The sequence below is a fragment of the Physella acuta genome, unplaced genomic scaffold, assembly GCF_028476545.2.
Source record: "Physella acuta isolate Inbredline_101_S28 unplaced genomic scaffold, ASM2847654v3 ptg001058l, whole genome shotgun sequence".
Taxonomy (NCBI): domain Eukaryota; kingdom Metazoa; phylum Mollusca; class Gastropoda; family Physidae; genus Physella; species Physella acuta.
Window position 1 is genome coordinate 1,382,282 of NW_026732575.1, and position 20,687 is coordinate 1,402,968.

General features: G+C 36.4%; 1 protein-coding gene across 1 annotated transcript; it reads left to right on the plus strand.

Annotated features, from left to right (window-relative positions):
- The first annotated feature begins 6,633 nt into the window (after positions 1–6,633).
- LOC131955223 (ficolin-2-like) lies at positions 6,634–20,590 on the plus strand. Its single transcript, XM_059319244.1, has 5 exons — positions 6,634–6,710; positions 7,637–7,701; positions 11,997–12,113; positions 13,057–13,176; positions 20,219–20,590. The coding sequence occupies exons 1-5, from the start codon at positions 6,641–6,643 to the stop codon at positions 20,588–20,590; spliced, it is 744 nt and encodes a 247-aa protein (XP_059175227.1). The 5' UTR covers positions 6,634–6,640.
- Positions 20,591–20,687: the final 97 nt, after the last annotated feature.

Here is a 20,687-nt window from a genome sequence, read left to right on the forward strand (position 1 = left end):
TTGTGCGATAGACAGAAGTGGCTTGTGGTATGAAGATTGTCACTATATTAATGTCATTTGTGACTATATTAATATCAAGGGGGAAGTGGGTAGCCTTGTTAGTAGATAAGGAGTTTACTGGAATGGTGTTACAGACAACGATTACTCTCTAGACTTTGTGGTGATGAAAGTTGTTTTTAGTTTAGGTTCTAAAAAAATACAACTCTATCAATCTAGCGCCTGTTGTATTTCTCCCTCAACGTGCCATTTATCTAGTAATTTAAAAAAAATCATTTTAGCACACACCCACAACACAATCTACTCTCATGCGTCTGCCCCGCTTTAGACATCATTAACATCCACACCACACAACTAACTTTCCACGTGAACGGCACAGAAAACACCAGTCATATCAACACCACACTGCCTGTCATCAGCATCATATTATACTACATGCACATGCACATGCACATCCACATCTACACTACACTGCCCGTCATCAGCATCATATTATACTACATGCACATCCACATCTACACTACACTTCCCGTCATCAGCATCATATTATACTACATGCACATCCACATCTAGACCACACTGCCCGTCATCAGCATCATATTATACTACATGCACATCCACATCTACACTACACTGCCCGTTATTCACAGCCACCTGTTATACATGAACTCTTTGCCCCTCAACATTGTCTTTGTCTAAAATATTTTAAAACAATCAGACGCACTTAAATTGTCCTTTGAAATTTACAAATGTCACGCTACATTAGTTATTGAATGATTAGCATTACTTGAACCAGTAAACCATAGAAAACATAATGTAATTTCACTTTGAACTGAGCTACTGTGGCATGCATCTGATGTATTGAAGCCTTATGTTAACCAGTTAACTATCGATTTAGGTGGGTAGGTTGGAGAGAAGTGGGGGGGGGGGGGGGGTGGGGTCGTATTGCTGACTACACATTATATCCCAGCACAGTTAAAGGTATGGGGCATGGGCGGGTTATGAAAACAATATCAGACAAAATGCTTATTCATAAACCTAATGGTATCTTATTTAGCATATAGTTATAATTCAAAGAGTTAAGTATTAAATGGGGGGGGGGGGGGGGGGTAAAGTAAGACCTCCCCTGACACTAAAAAAAATATGCTCTATACAAAGAAAAACTCGGATAATGTTGAATATTAGCCTGGGCACATGTCGTACGAATTTAAGGGGCGCTGGGTTCATTATCTTATTAGACGTAGAAACATTGTAGTGGCTAACTAGTAATTGAGGCATATTATATTGATTTTGAAATAATAATATACATATGTAACTGTAGAAAGTGATTAGTAAACTTGAGGGTGTATTTATATGTTTTAATTATACTTGAAACACTATCTGCTAATTAATTATTTAATTGTAGTTGTGTTATGTTGATTTGAGTATCATATAAAATAACACACGGATACACATTATTATCAGTATGTTCCAAGTACGGTAGAATAAGATAAAACTGCTGTGCAAAATCATAGTGAAAACAAATTGTTTAAGGTCACTAGCTGGTAGGCTATTTATACAATAGTAAACATTTAACTGTAAATTTTACATATCATTATCACATAAGAGACAGCACACAAAGAAATGCGAGCCCAGAGACACTATTAAAATTGTGTAGCACTTAAGCTCATGTAATGTTAGATTGTACTGTTTAAATATCCATTGTTTGTGACAAGTGCTTTAGAATCATGTATGCTAATTTCTTCTTCTTTCTTCTTCTTCGTTCTTTAATTTAGTGTAGAAAGAGATCCCCTCCAAAACAATTAATTAATTATACGTGTACATTGCTATGCTCCATTGAGGCCATTAAATCCGATTTCAGGCTGCTTTTCTTTTTTAGATTTGATTAAATAGACTTTGTCCAACCAACAACAAACTAACAGCAGCAGTTGTTTGATTTTAGAGTTGTCTCTCCTAGAAGAGTGGATGTCCGTAGCTAATGAGCCTCATCTGCCCCAGGGTTCAAACTCGAGACTTTTCGGTTTAGCAACCGTAAACTTTACCGACTCGTCCCCACCGATCTCTAATGCTCCTTTTAATTGTTTTTCAATATAAGGTTAGAGAAGAGTCTGGTCATCTTGCTATGGTCAACAAATACATTTATTATCATTCAAAAAATAGTGTCGATTGTTTTCATATCTGGCTCACGGGGGGCAACTTATCCGTCCCGGCTTGCTACCCCCCCCCCACACACACACACACTCATCCTTACTGTAAATAGGGGTATATTTTCCGAACTGTATCTTCGCCATCTGCGTTACTACAAGATGGATTAAAAATCAATACATTATATGGTATGAACGTGATAAAGGACTAGGTCATGGTAACCCATGAATTATCTTTTCATCTTGTTAAAGGACTACCAATGTTTATTAATTCAGGCATCTCTTTAGGAGCCCCAGCCTCCATCCCCTACCACCCACAACCCCCCACCAGCTCATGGAGAAGTAATTAACATAGAAAATATTAAATTTTACCACTATCTGACAACCGAAAATTGTGTCCGCCCCACCCCTCCCCTCCCCTGACTCTCAAACGTTTTAAGTGCCATCACCCTCTCCACGTAGAAAATAGAGAATGAAAAACTGATGAGTAGGTCATCGTGACTCAAAAGGTAATGAATTCATGTGTAAAAAGACTAGGTCATGTTGACACATAAACCACATCTTCGTTCACTCACCTCTTAGATTTTGACCCACATACTTAATATTAAACTTTTGAGGCTTCATATTTGTTTTATTACCTCAATTATATGATTTTCATATCAAGTTAAAAAAACTATCATTAAATGTAGAATACTTATTCCAATAACACGAAACTGTCATCTCCAAACTTTACAAAATAATTTTGCTTTGCCTAATGATATTCTATTTTTAAAAGTTTTCCTTGAACAAAACGTTAATGCAGTCCAACTAGAAAACGACAAAGTTTATATTTTTTCTCTTTTGAAAAGAAAATATAAGAAAAGTAAATTCGTCATGTGGTTTTTTTTTGTTTGTTTCTGGCATCAAACGGACAACTGTTCCACTTTAAACATTTTATCCTACAAAAAATGTTTTATCCTGAAATAGAAGAATTATATACCTTAATCAATTCATATAATGCAACGATTTGTTTAAATGTTTTTTATTAATTTAAATCACTATTCGCGGTCCGTATACGTGAAAGTTATTGTTATTACCACCCGACCACCAGGTCCTTTACTACTGGACCGGGATTGGTTAACAAGAACAAGAGTAATAAGGAATAAACACAATTAGTAACTGTTTCTGTCCGTGCCGCCCGGTGTCCTCGGATCCCCGCAGCCAGGCCTTTGGGAGTGTGTGGGTGAACAGGAACTGGGAACGAAAGGGGCCGACGTCCCCATGGCAGACATGTTGACCTAATGCTGCGGCCTCCTCGTGGCCACGGACGGGTGCCCTACCCGGGTAGCGAACGGCAGCTAGGGGTTTTAGTCTGTGCATCCGTGTCAGCCAGCGTCCCCTGGTTGATGCTTGGATGCCGGTCCGAAGAGCCTGGTATGTCGGACTCCCAAAACCCCCATATTGGGACCAGGAGATCTGCCCGCATTGGACGGGTGGATCTCCGTTATGGTCCCAAATAGCGAGGTGGTGGAGAGATGCATGACTGCTAGGAATTAAAAATGATCTGTTCACGATCCTAACCAGACGGTTTAACTTAAAGCTGCGGCCCTCATACGGCTTCGGACGAACGCTGCCAGTCGGACCAAATCCTCGGGGGGTGGCTGGGGGGCCGTCCCACAGAGGAAGCGGGATGGCTGGTGGAGTGAACAGCAGCTAGAGGATTTTCGTTCTGGACGGTGGAACTGTTGTGTGCGTCCAGCATCCAGCTTTTCCGAATAGCCTGACACGTCGGTCTCCCAAGTCCCGCACAGAACAGCGTGGGGGAGGGGAGTTGCAAGACAGTCGGGAACAAAAAGAGTCAGATATCGCTTTTGACTTGAAGCGGCGGCCTGACGAGGTTTCGGAATAATGTCGCTGGTCCGACCAAATCCACGTTAAGTGGATGCGGGACGGCCGAGGGCAGATAACAGCCGCTAGAGGTTTTTCGATCTGACGAGATGCCCCCCACGATCAAGCCGGGTACCAGGCGGTGGGACGACGTCCTGCGTCTGGTGGGAGGGGAAGAAAAGCCTGGTGAGAAAACCGCGGTTTTAGCGACCAATGTGTGGGGAGCCCTGGCCCCTTAACGGGGGCCGGGGCTTACTACATTGAGGCCTGCCTGGCTAATGGAAGTCATCCTTCTGAGCCGGTTTCCGCATAAGAAGAAGAAGAAGTAACTGTTTCTTGCAGTTCAGTGCCACGATTTAGTTACAACACTTAACATCAAACCGCCATCACATGAAATACAATGAGTAAAATACTACTATTTACAACGGAAATAAAAATAACTTTAAAGTGACTACTCAACTTGCCGCTAACGGTTAGTTCTATTCTAAGTCTACAGACATCACAACATGTCCCCTCTCGTCGTAGTCTTATCTTGCACTGTCACAGATGACAATACACTTATAAACAACATAAACTTTACATAACTTTTTGGAATATACACATTGATGTAACACACAACGCAACATATTTTCGATAATTTTCCGTTAAAACCCATAGAGACACCTACATCCTATGGCATATCTTAAAAATTATTAAAGATATCGGGAAAACGTTAACCATTTTAAAATCTACGTGTCATTTGACTCTAAATGTGTTCACATATATTTGAAATTATGCGTACAGACCTTGTGGTACTGAAAGGGTTAAAATAATTATTAATATCCCTTAATACCTGAATTATGTTCCAAGCGTGTTAAAAGTTGTTTGTGCTGATTTTCTCTCATCATACTGTCACTGAATTTGGGGTATATAGTTGTTTTTAAATTTGGACTTATTTTTTTATGTTATTTACGGTATGTCGCGAAAACGCGACATCAGGCACTTATGGACCAAACAATAATTAAATTATTTTTTTAGTTCGGGTCATTTTACTATTTACTGACACGTGTTTCTTTAAATATCCACGAACAAACGATAGAATATCACATACTAAACATACGGACATGCAAAGAGATATAAACACTTGCGAAATTCAAGTAGTTTATTAGCTCAGGCATAGAGTTACATAACTATGCTGCACCTGCTCACTGACTAACTCTAATGAATGGGTATTTTGAAGCCTTGCTGTCGTGGTTCTACTACACTACAGTAACACACTAGGTATGAAAGGACTTTCTTAAATGTGTAGAGCCTTAGTTCTCCCCGGTTACGTCATTTTCGTGAAATTCTATTCAAGGTCAACTAATAAAGACGCATATTTCTCAGTTGACATATACTTGTTATACACACAAAGCACGTGAACAAATACTGTCAGATAATGACAGTGTTTAGCAGTTGTATATTTTTCCATGCTCAATGCAGCTGCTGTGGGTACTCAGTGCCACTGGTGTGGGTACTAAGTGCTATTGTTGATGGTACCCAATGTTTCTGCTTTTGGTACTACGTGCTACGGCTGTTGTACTCGGATGATACTGCTATGGATTACCAATGACAGTGCTGTAGCTACATATTGCCACTGGTATGGGTACTCTGTGCTACAACAGTGGGTACTGAGTGTTGAAGCCGTGTGTACTGAGTGCTGAAGCTGTGGGTACTAACTTTTGAAGCTGTGGGTACTCACTTATGTAGATATTCAACAGCACTTCAATGGTTAGTTTTTGTCAGTATTACACCGTACTGTATTTATTACGAGGTGTAGGTCTATGCTCAGTGGTATTATTGTAAAGGTCGTTGTGGAGACCTATCTTTGGTGGAATTCAGGATAGTGATCCTCCACCTCACTTCATGTTGTCTTTTTCTTTTTTATGTTCTCCTAATATTTTACTTTGCTATTTCAAAGCTAAATTAGTTTTATTGTACCCAGCAACATGATCCCAATATTTCAGCATTGCTCTCTCTCCATATGTCAATATCAATGAAACAGGTGAACTCTACTTCACCTACCACATGGACAGCAACGTTCTAAAGTGCACTTTTATGTACATGCAAAGACTATACTGTAAATCCGTTACTTGTTTATAATGATACATATTGAATGACAGCTTGACGATGCATCGTATTTCGTTATACTTGCTTGGCACCCATGTACCATTTTATGTCTTGTTGCCGGCTGTCGCGAAAACGCGACAAACCGTAATCAGCCGATAACTTCCAAATGTAAGTAGGCTGAATTCACGAAGTCAAAAAAATTACGATGCGCGTGAGTCAAGAGAGTGTGACGTCATAAATTTCGACTTGACAACGTGACCATTGGTACAATACAACCGTCTGGATGTACCCAATACACAACGACCAGTAGCAGTAGGATAAATGTACCTATGCGCATATGCTATGCGCTAAATCGGTATGTCGCGAAAACGCGACTGTCGGCATTAAGGGGTTTTAACAAGTTATAAGCGACGTGTAATTGAAATACAAGTCTTAGGCCAGATAAGGCCCGCATATAGACAGAACATTAAAATCCAACAGTATTATATATCGACAACGCCTATCGATAACAACGTCATTCTTCTCTGCGCTGTGTGACTACAACCATGGGGACTCTGAAAATATTTGCCAGAGCTTTTGTAGTAGTGTTTGCTCTCAACTTTTTTCTGTGTTCTGGTAAGGTTATAAACTTTAAGTTGATACATTTAATCATTAATTTTATTTGATTTTAAAACAAAGATGTGTTGGCGATTGCTTTTACTTTCGTTTTTATCGATTGATCGAATTTCTATATGGAAATTTTACTTATCGTTTACCACCGCATATATACGGTATAATTAATATCCACGTCACTTAGCAGGTAAATATTTCAAACTATTGTGGACTAATAATTTCCGATTCACTAGAAACTTGCAACCATACTTTTTTTCAAATAAAAAACGTAATTAATAATTGATCGTGAACAACGTCCAATCTATCCACACGGATATAGCATACTTCTAACTTAATTTAACGCGGTTAGTTATTCATTTTCTAAGTTTTAATCCACAACTTAGCCTTGAGTGAGGTATGAATTCATTTACATGATTTAAAATTAAGTTTAATATGGTTTCGAACTCTTTTTTTTTTTGGCATAAGAGGAAATATATTTTTTATTGTAAAAAAGGTAATGTCACCTAATCCGATTGTCATTTTAGTATGGCTGATTGAGTTCAGCATTTTCTGCGACATAGATACTTATACTGATCTATAGATTTTAGAATAAGTAATTTTTTTCTTCAGTTGATAAGCATTGGACGGAGAGGCCTATCACTAGAGAGCTAGGCTGCTTACCCAAAAATATCGAGTTCGAATCCGGGTTCAAGTCAATAGAATGTCCATAAGCCACCCAACGTTGAGATGGCACGACTTAGTACAGACCACACTATTACTTAAACTGTTGCGGTTTCTAAATTAGAAGTTCTCTATGAAAATTAAAATAATGATGGTTCATCAACATCGTCCCCTAAACATTAGAATAATATACCTGCGAAAAAGTCCTGAAACAAGGGACTCCAAAAATCAATTGAAATTCAAATTTAATTTAAACATGCTTGACACAGGTCAACATGACGATGACAAAATAAAAGCTCAAGACATACACAAAAGAGAGGACACGATTAACAAGGTATTCAATTATTTTTAATTAATTTGTTATAAATGTTATATTCCTTTGTCACAAAAAAAAAAAAACAATTACAAAAAGTAATTGCAATAAAAAATGCCAGAAGTCATTCGTCGGCAACAAACGGTTTTTTAAGTTTCTATTAAAGTTAATAGGGCCTGTATTGCTAAAAATGAATTTCGTAAAAATGAATTCTTAGTTTCTATTACTTTTCAAGACATACCATTTAGGACACATTGAAAAAGAGAGATTACAAAAATTAACTCATCTTAAAAAATAATAACGCTGATATACAAGCAAATACACATTTTGTATTGTGTTTTTTTCTGTTTAAAATTGAGTTTTATTCAATACTTCATCAATGGAAGTAGCAGGTTTGCGTTAAGGTGCCCCCTCCTCCCCTCTACCTTCCCCAGCCCTGTTGGAACTTGTCAACTTTGATCTTAAATGTCTATTTACCTCTAATGAATCATTTATTTAAATGTAACGATCTTTTTTTGCCTTTGAGTCACTCACTAAAATTGTGACCCCCCCCCCCCCCGCTGCGGTCCATAAATACGTTATATCAATACTTTACTCTTTTGTTGCAATACATGTACATGGGGCCGTTGGTTGCTAGCGTCCCATTTATGGGACGTTTTTAAAAAAAAATCGATATTAAAAAATCCACAGGCATTCTTGCATTTAGAGCCCAAAAGCTAATCCATTTCAAAAAATTATAAAAAATTGAGACCTTGGAATAATATAGGTTAACATAGCTGGAAGTAGCAGGTTTGCGTCATGGTGTCTAACCCCCCCCCCCCCCCCCCCCGTACCTTTCCCATCCCTGTTGGAACTTGTCAACTTTGATCTTAAAAGTCTATTAACCTCTAATTAATTATTTATTTAAATCGAATGATCTTCTTTTGTTTGGAGTCACTCCCTTAAATTGTGCCCCCCCCCCCCCCCCGGTGCGGTCCATAAATACGTTACATTACAGCTTTACACTTTTGTTGCTGCTATGCCAACAGTATTAGAAACTGTAAGAAAATCACGGCGCCCCACGTTTTTCATCGCTTATAGTAGAGTGATCGCTTGCATTATTGTGATGTATAGCTTTTTTTTCTACTTTTTAGTTCATTCAGAAAACGTGGGTTTTTTAAAACTTTTTTAATGATAATTATTTTCTACTTTTTAGTCTTTGTCTGTTTGTTTGCTTTAAAATCTTGCTATCGATTTTATCTTTTCGCATTCACTTTTTTTTGGGTAAACGAAGACAACTCGTAAAAAACACGTGCCTTGAACCCGTGTCGAGTGGGTTAGCAATCGTGTGCCCAACCACTCGAACATATCGTGTCCCCCATACTGGCCACTAGTTGTTATGTTCTGGTTGTTTGTACACAAACACCGCGTGATAACTACTCAGTAAGCAAAAAGAGGGAGAGTACCGAACCTTGTTTTCATCAAATTACAATTACTGGGTTATGTCCCTTTTTCCCCACGTTTTTTGTACAATTATAGCGGTCTAAAATGATCAATAAAATGTTTCCATGGATCAATTTAGTAATAATAACAATTGAATATTCTATTGTCATCGGAAACAAAGCTTCCCTGAAAATTTCAGCGCGCTAGCTAACTGGGAAGTGTCCGAAATTTCGATTACAAGATTTGATTGGAAAGACGCGAAAGCAAGTTAAAGAAAACGTGGGGAAAAAGGAAGATTCACAAATAAAAATAAAAAAAAAAATTAGCTTTGACTTGGTGTGTCTTGATCCAGCACCACCTGTCTGGTATCAAGTACACTATCATCTCAGCTAATTAGGTACCTTTTAATATATGGAGAATAAAAGAAGTGTTTAAAAAAAATAACTTACACGAATATGCCTATTTTTTCAAATTATTTTTTTACCCAAAATTAGCCAATTTCATTGCTAAACAAACAAAGATTTCTATAAAATATTTAAGTCCTGAAAAAGTTTATTATGGAAATTTATTTTTGGAATAGATTCTACAGTAGATGGAGTCTAAATCTAGATCTAGAATAGATCTAAGCGACGTAGCGTAGATTTAGATCTAGTCTAGATCTAGAATCTCTAGATCTAGAATCCAAATAGATAAAATAATTTTTTTAAGTTCAGGCCGAGAATATCGTATAGTGTAGTCTACATTTCATAGCGTACATAGCTCTAAATCATATTTGAATGAAATAGTTTATTTTTTAAAATTCTAAACTCGGAAGATGACGTCATCAGTTTTGTGCTTTTTTTTTTTATTTAGTGTAAACAATAAGCGACGTCATTGTTAAATGCGTTCTTGTCCCAAGTTTATACACTTTTCCGGTTGCATAAATAATAGTGTTTCTCTATATTCGAATACGCCTTTTTTAAATTTTTCTTCTTTAAATAAAATTGTGGTTATAAATTTAAAACATATAACATATTATTTTCAACAAAAGTCCGTATAAAGGTATCCATATATTGCTGCCGATTCTGACGTGATGTCCGGCGAAAATATTTTGCGGACAGAGAGAGAGAAGAGCGCACATGGTCTTTTATATATTAGGATACTTATATATACACACATACGCAAACACACAGAAACACGCACACACATGTCTATATATCTATATATGTATATATATATATTTATTTATATCTATCTATCTATATATATATAAAGCAATGTATGTGTGTCTGTGTGTGTGTCTGTCTGTGTGTCTTTTATGCATTACCACACCTCTTATCCCATCGCCTTGAAACTTTGGGAAGTTGTTGAGAATATTCCTAGGGAGGTTTCTACGAAAAAAATATTATAAATTCGCAGGGGTGGCGCCTCGGCAGGGCGCGATTTGTTTTTCTCTATATACGGTATATAAAAATAAAAGTCTATTTTGATTTCACACTGTTCATCCGATAGGCATGAAACTTTGGGGAGTTGATTAGAACACTCTAGGAAAGAGTTATGTACAAAAATCATTTTTAATTTCGCAAGGACGGCGCCACGGTAGGGTGCGATTTTTCTCTTTATACGGTATATAAAAATAATAAAAGTGAATTGCCGTAACACCGTTCACACGATCGCCATGAAACTTTAGGAAGTTGTTGACAATATGCCTGGGGAGGTTTCTGCAAAAAAAAAATATTTCAAATTCGCAGGGGTGGCGCCCCGACACGGCGCGATTTGTTTTTTTCTATATACGGTGTATAAAAATAAAAGTAGATTTTGATTCGGCATTGTTCATCCGATAGCCATGAGACTTTAGGGAGTTCATTATATCACTCTAGGGAAGGGCTCTGTCAAAAATAATTTTTAATTTCGCAAAGGGCGGCGCCACGGGAGGGTCCGATTTTTCTCTATATACGGTATAAAAAAATAATAAAAGTGAATTGCAGTGACACCGTTAATCCGATAGGCATGATAGTTTGGGGAGTTCATTATAAAGCTCTAGGGAAGGGTTCTGTAAAAAATCATTTTTAATTTCGCAAGGGCGGCACAACGGGAGGATGCGATTTTTCTCTATATACGGTTTATAAAATTTTAGTTTCACACCGTTCATCCGTGTACCATGAAACTTTGGGGAGATGATTAGATCACTCAATGGTAGGGTTCTGCAAAAAAAAAAATTGTTTAATATTGCAAGGGCGGCGCCCCCAGGGGGAGCGATTTTTTTCTCTTTACACGGTATATAAAAAATAAAACTCGGATGCAGTTCATGTTAGTTTTAAGGAGCCAGGGGTCGTACGCCGCGCCTATGCGGTAGTGTAATCAGGGGTTGGGGGCCCTGGTAGCGCCTCTCTACGTCTCTGACACATAGGCGGTCACCGAAGTGTCTTCTACCATATTATTTCTGTGAGTAATTAATGTACACTCGAGGTTTTCATGCGGTAGTGTAGGTAAACCCGTGTCCTGATATTTATGATCCAAGAACAGGCATTGTTTACATTTAAATAACTCATTTTTAGAAAAGAAGGTCACGCATCTAAGAACATATAATTATAATTGATAACGCGTTGGTGAAATCCTAATATATTTTGTCAAACTTTCTTCTATCCCCGCGGCAACGCGCGGGGGTCGGGTACGCTAGTATATATATAAATATATATATATATATATATATATATATATATATATATATATATATATATATATATATATTTATATATTTATAAATTGTATGTGGATGGGTGTGAGTGTGTGGTGTTTTGCTAGATGATAATGTTGCTGTAGATAATAACATAATAGCAAACGTTTTCCTTGTGTAAAAACACTTGTTTTCAACTGATATTTAAAATAAATATTCGTTGTATTGTTTACTCCAGTCAAAATGTGCCAACATGAACAATGGCGTTTTAGTGGACATGACAAAGGCTGGAATAGATGTCAGCAGAACCTTGTGTGATACCGAGACTGACGTTGTAGGATGGATTGTCATTCAGGTTGTTTTGTCATTTAAATTACTCTAAGCCATTTACCAATGTGTTCTTTTCCGATATTTTATTTTAACAGTTTCGATGTAATTATTCCATTAAAAACACACGTATGATACATAATGTTGACGTTTATATGCGATCTAAAGAAAAAAAATTCTAATAGTTAAACGACATACGCAGTATTTGTCTATTTGAAATAACAAAGACTCTAATAAGTTATATTGACGTCAAAAGACACCAGCTCTAGTTTTGTTATAGTTCTGGCAGACCGTTGGTCAGTATTCTAATTGGTTGACCTTAAGTCAGGTTATAAGTACACATCAGAGTTTTTAACATAACTCAGTATTTTAGTGGCTATTGGTGGGAAGGTGAATCGTGGTCTTGTTTATTTTGTTTTCCTTCATAAAGGTATGGATTTTTAAATCAAATAGAAAAATTCATAGTTTGTTATAAACAATTATAACATTATGTGTACATTAATTTTATTTTGAAGATTTTGATTGTGCATGAATATCTTTTGTGTTGTATGTATACAATTTAAGATTTATTTGGTTTCGAGTTAGAACAAAAGCAAACGTTATAGCTCGTGTTTTATCTCGTGATCCTTGTAGCTGTATAATTTAAAGAGTGTTGGAAATATTTAGAGAGTTAATGTGAAGACTATTAGTTTTTATAAAGTAATAACTGCTTTGATTTTATGTAATGTGTTTGCTGTATGATATAACTAAAAACTTAATTAATTTCAAAGATAATTAAGCCTTAAAATAAATCAAATGAACTTATTTTACCGTGGTTTTACCACTGCAATTATTTCATTCAGAAGCTTTTAAATTTCTTAAATATTTTCATTTATATTAGCACTTGCGTAAATTAAAATATAATTAATCTTAGGAATCAATGAGATCAACTTGCTTAAACTTTATTTTAGCATTGTCGTTATCTCTTACAGAGACGTATCAAAGGTGATGTGAACTTTACTAGAAATTGGAACGATTATAAAAACGGATTTGGCTCAAATTCTGGAGACTTCTGGATAGGGAATGACGTCATTCATCAGCTAACAAATTTAGTAAGAACATCAGAAATCTAGAACCTCTTTTAATTTTTGTCATAACAAAATTTAAGGAAAATATCTTTTTGTGCACCCTACTGTTATTAAGTTTCACCTTGTGTGTCTAAAACACAAGTTAGTATAGACTTTCCACGCCCACAAGTTTATATTTTCCCAAACTTTTAAGTCAGGTAGACTTATTAGAATCCCAAAATACCATTTTATTCTTACGTTTTTTTCTTTAAAATTTAACAAAATGATAGCATTGTTTCGAAATAAATCAGAATGCAATTTTATAATTCGTCCTGAAACTCATATGTATATTATACAAAAAGTAAAGAAGAATTTTACCAGTTAAATGAAATGTTAGTGCTTACAGGATGTAAACCGTACATGATGAGGTGAAGAGGGGGGAGGTGTACGTATGTCCCCGGGCGCCGACCAGATGGGGGCCAAATTGGGTTGGCAAAAAATATAAAGCTTATTTTAGGATCAGTTTTGAATTATAAACAAGTCAAGAAATTTAAGGGCTACGAGCCTTTACATACTATTTTCTTCTTTGACCTTGTAACTGCAAAAGAAATACATTTAAGGAATATTAGCAGCGAAGAGGCGTAGCTATAATTTACACTAGGGAACAAACTACTAAATTGGTGGCGCCCCAGCCCACACCCCGTTTAATCACATTTTCTATTACATTAAATAAGGTAAACATTTTAAATTTTAAGAAGATATTGTATTTAAAGAAGAAAATTGATAGAAATTATACTACATGATCAACTCAGTCAATGTCGTATACTGATTGACATAGTCTACAAAAGATTTATTTTTCTTGATTTCACTGTCGCAAACTGGTCAATTACGCAATCAAAATTTATTTTTTCCAATGTTTCTCTTTCAACGCTATAAAGAGCAAGATCACTGAGACGATCTTGACCCATTGACGCACGTAAATGCGAAAAAAAAGTTTTAACTGGCTGAACGACCGCTCGCAGCTTGCCATTGAAATTGTTATCTGACGACATACCTCTAGCCGTCTGTCGGGCACAATGTCATGACAATCCTGCTGTGATGACTGGGCATATATCGAGTCTTCAATGACGAATGTGTGACAGAAATCAGAGAGCATTATTTGTCAACTGTGGTAACCACAGCTTAAACTTAGCAGGAGGCAGAGGCGTAGTGACCCTTCCCTGCGCCCGGGAACAAAATTTTTGATTTGCAACCCCCTCAAGATTTCGATTTGCACCCCCCCCCCCCCCCTCAAACTTTCGATATGCACCACCCTCAACCTTTCAATTTATTTTTCCAACCCATTTTGGCGCCTCCTAAGGTCTGCGGCCGGGGAGATATGTACCCCTCCGCCCCCCCCCCCCCTCGCTACGCTACTAAATCCCGAGTTGCCATCCCCGTAGTCGTATATAACAGGGGTCTCCAAACTAAGGCCCGCGGGCCGGATGCGGCCCGCGATGTCCTCTCATCCGGCCCGCGGAGATCTTTTTGTCCACGGGAAAAAACGTTTGTTGGTGATGGCTGAGGAAATTTGCCCAGAAAAATCAATGACAAGCATGGAAGAAACTGGCCCCCGAACTGAAATTTGATAGTTAATGCGGCCCTCGGACTGAAAAGTTTGGAGACCCCTGGTATATAAGAATACGAGCCGACCTGCGGTATATTATACGCCGATATTTAGTTGTTTTTTATTCTACTTTTCAGTAATTCATAATTTGTGAATTCGACAGTACCAACGCTGCCACTAAAAATATTTCTTTAAAACAATATAAGTAGCTCGTTAAGGACGATAACCCCCCCCCCCCCTCCGTAAAAGAAAACACCACTTAGTTACACCCCCCCTCCCCCTTCGTTTAAAATCGTTTCAAACTAAATTATCTGCCCCTAATAGTCGTCACTAAACCCGGCTCTGCTTGTAAACATTTAGCTTGAACCACAGCTCAACAGACCATGTAGGGGTGGGGGTGGTAGGGAGCGCGCTTTTAGCTTGTTTTCTAAAGTCTCCCAGAAGAGAATTATATATATAGATTTGAGGAAATTTAGGGGAGATCACTAGTGATTTATTCTTTCTTTGGGTTATAAGCTTTTGTTCAGGTTATGGGGGTTGAAGAGAACTTCTTGTTGCAAAGAACAGGTTTTAGAGCGATATTTTATCAAGATCGCAATATGAGAGCACCTGTTATCTGATTTCAATCTTGGTTTTTTCATTTTGCTTTGCAATTGGTCTTAAATAAAAATGTCCGTTTAACATGTAACAGTTGACATCATTTTATTTGCGTTATTGTCACAACTATATACACTTTTCCATGTTTCTACATTCAAATATGCCTTTATTTTGTTTAGATTCTCCATATATCGCTGGAGAAATTGATATAATAGCCTAGGAAATATGTTGCTGTCAGAGACAGAGAGAGAGAGAGAGAAGTGCTCACATGGCCTTTATATACTAAAATATGATAACTGAATTGTACATTACATTTTAAAAAAATTAAATTTAAAAAAATTCTTTTATCACATTAGCTCACCTAATCAGTTTTTTTGTGTTAAGCGTAATTTGTTATGTTACATGAGTCTTGACAAAGCCAAGGATAGAATCCTAATCTATAAAACCCCACGTTCGCACATCTCTCTCTCTCTCTCTCTCTCTCTCTCTCTGTCTGTCCGCAAAATATTTTCGCCGGACATCACGTCAGAATCGGCAGCGATATATGAAGAACTTTTTAAAGACTTTTGTTGAAAATAATATGTTAGATGTTTTAAATGTATAACCACAATTTTATTTAAAGAAGAAAAATAAAAAATAAAGGCGTATTCGAATATAGAGAAACAGTATTATTTATGCAACCGGAAAAGTGTATAAACTTGGGGCAAGAACGCATTTAACAATGACGTCGCTTATTGTTTACACTAAAACACTAAAACAAGAGCACGAAACTGATGACGTCATCTTCCGAGTTTACAATTTTAAAAAATGAACTATTTCATTCAAATATGATTTAGAGCTAGATCTATGTACGCTATGAAATGTATACAATACGATTTTCTCGGCCTAAACTTAAAAAAAAATATTTTATCTATTTGGATTCTAGATCTAGAGATTCTAGATCTAGATATTGATCTAGATGTTCTAGATCATCTAGATCTAGATGATCTATAAAGCTAAGTTGTCGGGTGCCCGATAGGGCACTTCCCGGCGCCGCAGGCGCTTCAAATTTGGCAGGATCTTGCCTTGGGGCGACAGAACACGGGGGCCGGTTGGCCGAAAAGTCTACGATGAGGGGGTCAAAACTGACCTCGACTGACCGGCGCCTTATATGGGCGAATTAATTAAGCATTCAAATTCTCAATGTTTTCGAAAGCCTAAGCGAAGCTGGGCAGCATGCCTAGTATTACATATCTCGCCTGCCTACCCTCTTTAATTATTCTCAAGTCATCCTTACTGGTTAAGTAAGAGAAGTATAATGTCCTACAATTGGCAAAGTCAGACGTGTGTTTAATCTAGATATTTCTAGAAAATATATTGATGTATTCTATCAATGGCGGAACGAGAAAAAAAGGATCTCTGGCAAAAAAAATTGCGTAGTCTGCCTCAACAAATTTGATATTATCTATTTTATGAGTAATTTAACCTCTTTCATTGTGATGTATGTGTTATGTTCATTTTTATGACTTTTTAAATTTATACTATTAGTTTTTAAGTTATTTCATATTTTATAGCTAAACTATTCTTTGGTATGCCTTCTTTAAAAAAAATAAAATGAGATAGTCAATCGTCTTTTAATTTGCATTGTACAAAACTGTTCAAATAAGCTTTATAATCAGCCCTATTTTAACGAAGGGCAGTAAGGCATCAAAGTAGTTTAATGGGAAATGCGCGGACAAAAATCATAAAATTTCTTGTTTTTCGTCATGATGGGTTTCTTGCACTTTTGGATACTTTGTCCATTTTTGTATAAAGAAAATAATAACTTTAAAGAGAAAAAAATTTGTATGTGTTTGAATTACAATTTTTATGAGCCTATTAATTAACAAAAATCAATTTTTTTCCAATCTTACAAGCTCTCTATGAAAAGTTTTATATCCGTATTATATTGTATTTGACATCATTTGAAAGCTTGATTTCTCATGTATAAATAAACTTAATTTCCTACATCTCGGAAACACCCAAAGCTTTCAATCGGCTTTGCAGTTTACACAGATATGGTACTTTCCTGACCTAGTTTTCGTCACTTTTGGCTGTTTTTCTCAGTTCGCAGGTTTTTAACACTAAAAAGCCTACTACTTTTTTATTTATTAAACAATGCCGACCATATTTTCAGTAAATGTTCTTGATGTGAAAATACAACTTTTTCCACAACTGAATTGTGATTGCTTTCATAGGAAAAAAGTGTTTGGTAATTAATATGCACATTTTGAAACTTTTGAATGTTAAAAAGGGTGCGATTTTTTTAGAGATTGTAAAATTCTTACTAGTACGAGAAAAATGGCCCGTTGAGGAAGGATACAACGGGCGCTAGGCTGATAGTGCTGTCTCTTTTCTCTAAACTAAAACCACCCTACCCCCCCCCCCCCCCCCCCCCACACACACACCACCTCCCCCCCCGAACCCCCCCCCCCCAAAAAAAACATGTCTACCGTCCCATTCAACGAAATATAATTATATACTTTTTCCAGTGTCCGCCCCCTCCCCGAAAATTCTACCAACGCCACCGAAAATTTCAAGTACCCCCCACCCCTCTCCGGGGAGGAAAAAGTCTAAACTAAAACCACCCCACCCCCCCCCCCCCCCACACACACCACCCCCACCCCTCCACACACCACCCACCCCCCCCCCCCCCAATTAAAAAAATGTCTACCGTCCCATTCAACGAAATATAATTAAATACTTTTTCCAGTGTCCGCCCCCTCCCCGAAAATTCTACCCCCGTCCCCGAAACTTTCAAGTACCTCCACCCCTCTCCGGGGAGGAAAAAGTCTGAAAGAAACACTGGTGTCGCGCTTAGCCACTACCCGAAAAATTGCATTAAAGAAATTGCAAGAAAACCACTTTTTAGATTAGACACATTAATTATGCGGTACTTTTATTATAGAGTATCGATGAAGAAATTTCTTTTGAGTTGGGGAGGGGGGCTCAGATGTTCTTAAGCGGGGGTGGGGCTTCGCCCCTACCCGAAGAATTGTGTGCAAGAAACTCTTCACAGCAAACCATTTAGATTAGACAAAATTGCCTTTGTATTCCATGTTTACTCGAGAATCAATGACGTCATATTACTGTGTGCACTCTCCGGCTTAGAGATTATTTTCTACTATATGACGTCATATTTCGCCAGCCGCTTTACTGTGAAGCTTTTTAATTTCCTTGTGTTTTCTCTAGAGCGTTCTTGTCAGACAGATAGATAGATAGATAGATAGATAGATAGATAGATAGATAGATAGATAGATAGATAGATAGATAGATAGATAGATAGATAGATAGATAGATAGATAGATAGATAGATAGATAGATAGATAGATAGATAGATAGATAGATAGATAGATAGATAGATAGATAGATAGATAGATAGATAGATAGATAGATAGATAGATAGATAGATAGATAGATAGATAGATAGATAGATAGATAGATACATAGATACACAGACAGCGAAACTATTAGTATTAATTTATTTAAAAGATGTCGTGACATAAGTTTTAATATATACTGAAATATAAGCAGTTTAAATTTGATTGCTATAGATGCATAATAAAAAAAAGCCTTAGCATTTTTAAAAGTACCGAAAAATTTAATTTAAATTGGAGGAGGTTTTTTGGTTTCCATGACAACCAAAATTGTTTTCGACCCTTTTTTTTGCTGTTTCATACTTACTTTTATATGCCAAATATGATTAAAGTATTCAAAAGGCTTTAGATCTTAATCTGTAAAAAAATAGAAAAAAACATAGCATATCCCCTTAAGTAGATTTTAAAATATTTTTTCCACTCAGCAGTATTTGGTAGTTATTCTATAACCATGACAGCTATGGTAGACCTTTTTGATGTTTCTCAAAAGCAACATCATGGTGCACGCAAAAAAATATTTTGGAAAAAAAATTGTTTTGGTCAGAATTTGGCCCCTAAAACAGGAACGAACGGAATAGGTCAGGGGTCGGCAACCTTTTGAGACGGAAGAGCCAAAAGATTCAATTTACAAAATGTTCCAGTTTTTAAAAGGCCACAAACATTTTTATTTCAATATTATGATATATATATATATATATATATATATATATATATATATATATATATATATATATATATATATATATATATATATGAATATTATGACCCGAAGATCGTCAGCACTCCAAATGCTAACTTTTTTAATTCATTGTAGTATCCTGGGAAATATTTAATGCGTCACATAAACATATTGTTTATATTTATTATTATATCGCTTATCACCGAATGTTGCAGAACAATATTTTTAAGAGTTTCAAAAACAAATTATAACTATTAATATTTGTGCATGGTGCTGAAGAGCCGCATCTTGACATCAAAAGAGCTGCATACGGCTCGCGAGCGCAGGTTGCCGACCCCTGGAATAGGGTAACAAGTAAAACCAAAATTCACCACTATTCTTCCCTTCACTCGCTAATTACATAAGTAAATTGAATAAAAATGATATTTCTCGTAAGGGAATAGATTGCTAAGCTGAAACATAAGCAGGAAATAGAGAGTGTTATATAATCTTTTTGAACAGAAGTCGTTTGTTGTAATAATGTGATAAATGAAGGCTTACCGAATTAAGTGTATCCAATATTTTTACTTTATAAAAAAAAGTTTTTCCAAGCATATTATAAATATCAATTACTGCGCAGCCAATCATTATTTGCATAAGTGGTAAATTTGTTTTAGAAAATGTCGTGTATTATTTATAGATTTTTGTCACGTTTTAGCAAAAGTTTTAATATGTATATTTATCATATAGGCTAATATTAGCAGATTAATACTTAAAATAATTCAAACACAATGCAATATCTAAATATTTCTAATTTTTTGTCTTCCACAGGGTTATAATGAACTCAGATTTGACATGAAGTATAAAGATAAAGACTACTACGCTGTGTACAGAGGTTTTAAGGTAGGAAATGAAGCCGCAAAGTATAAGATGAGCCTCACGTCATTCAGTGGTGGGAATGCTAAAGACGATTTTAATTATCACAAAGACTTGAAGTTTACAACCATTGACTCTGATAACGATGCAGACAATGGAAACTGTGCTGTAGAGAGGAGAGGTGGTTGGTGGTATTATCATTGTCACACTGTTAACGTCAACGGTGAATGGGCGAGTCGTGCTGAATGTAAAGGAATTTATTGGAGTAGGATTACAACTTTGTCTGACTCTCTAGATTTTGTTGAGATGAAACTTCGTCGAATGTAAACAACCCGAAAACAATGCTATGGTAAAATAATGGATAAACAGTAAACAAATTATTTATATAATCTTCAGGAACATAAACAACATTTCATATATTAAA

Coding starts and splice junctions, on each gene's coding strand:
- LOC131955223 (XM_059319244.1), top strand. CDS start 6,641: ATGGGGACTCTGAAAATATTTGCCAGAGCTTTTGTAGTAGTGTTTGCT. Junction 7,702..11,996: donor GAGAGGACACGATTAACAAG/GTATTCAATTAT, acceptor TGTTTACTCCAG/TCAAAATGTGCCAACATGAA. Junction 13,177..20,218: donor TTCATCAGCTAACAAATTTA/GTAAGAACATCA, acceptor TGTCTTCCACAG/GGTTATAATGAACTCAGATT.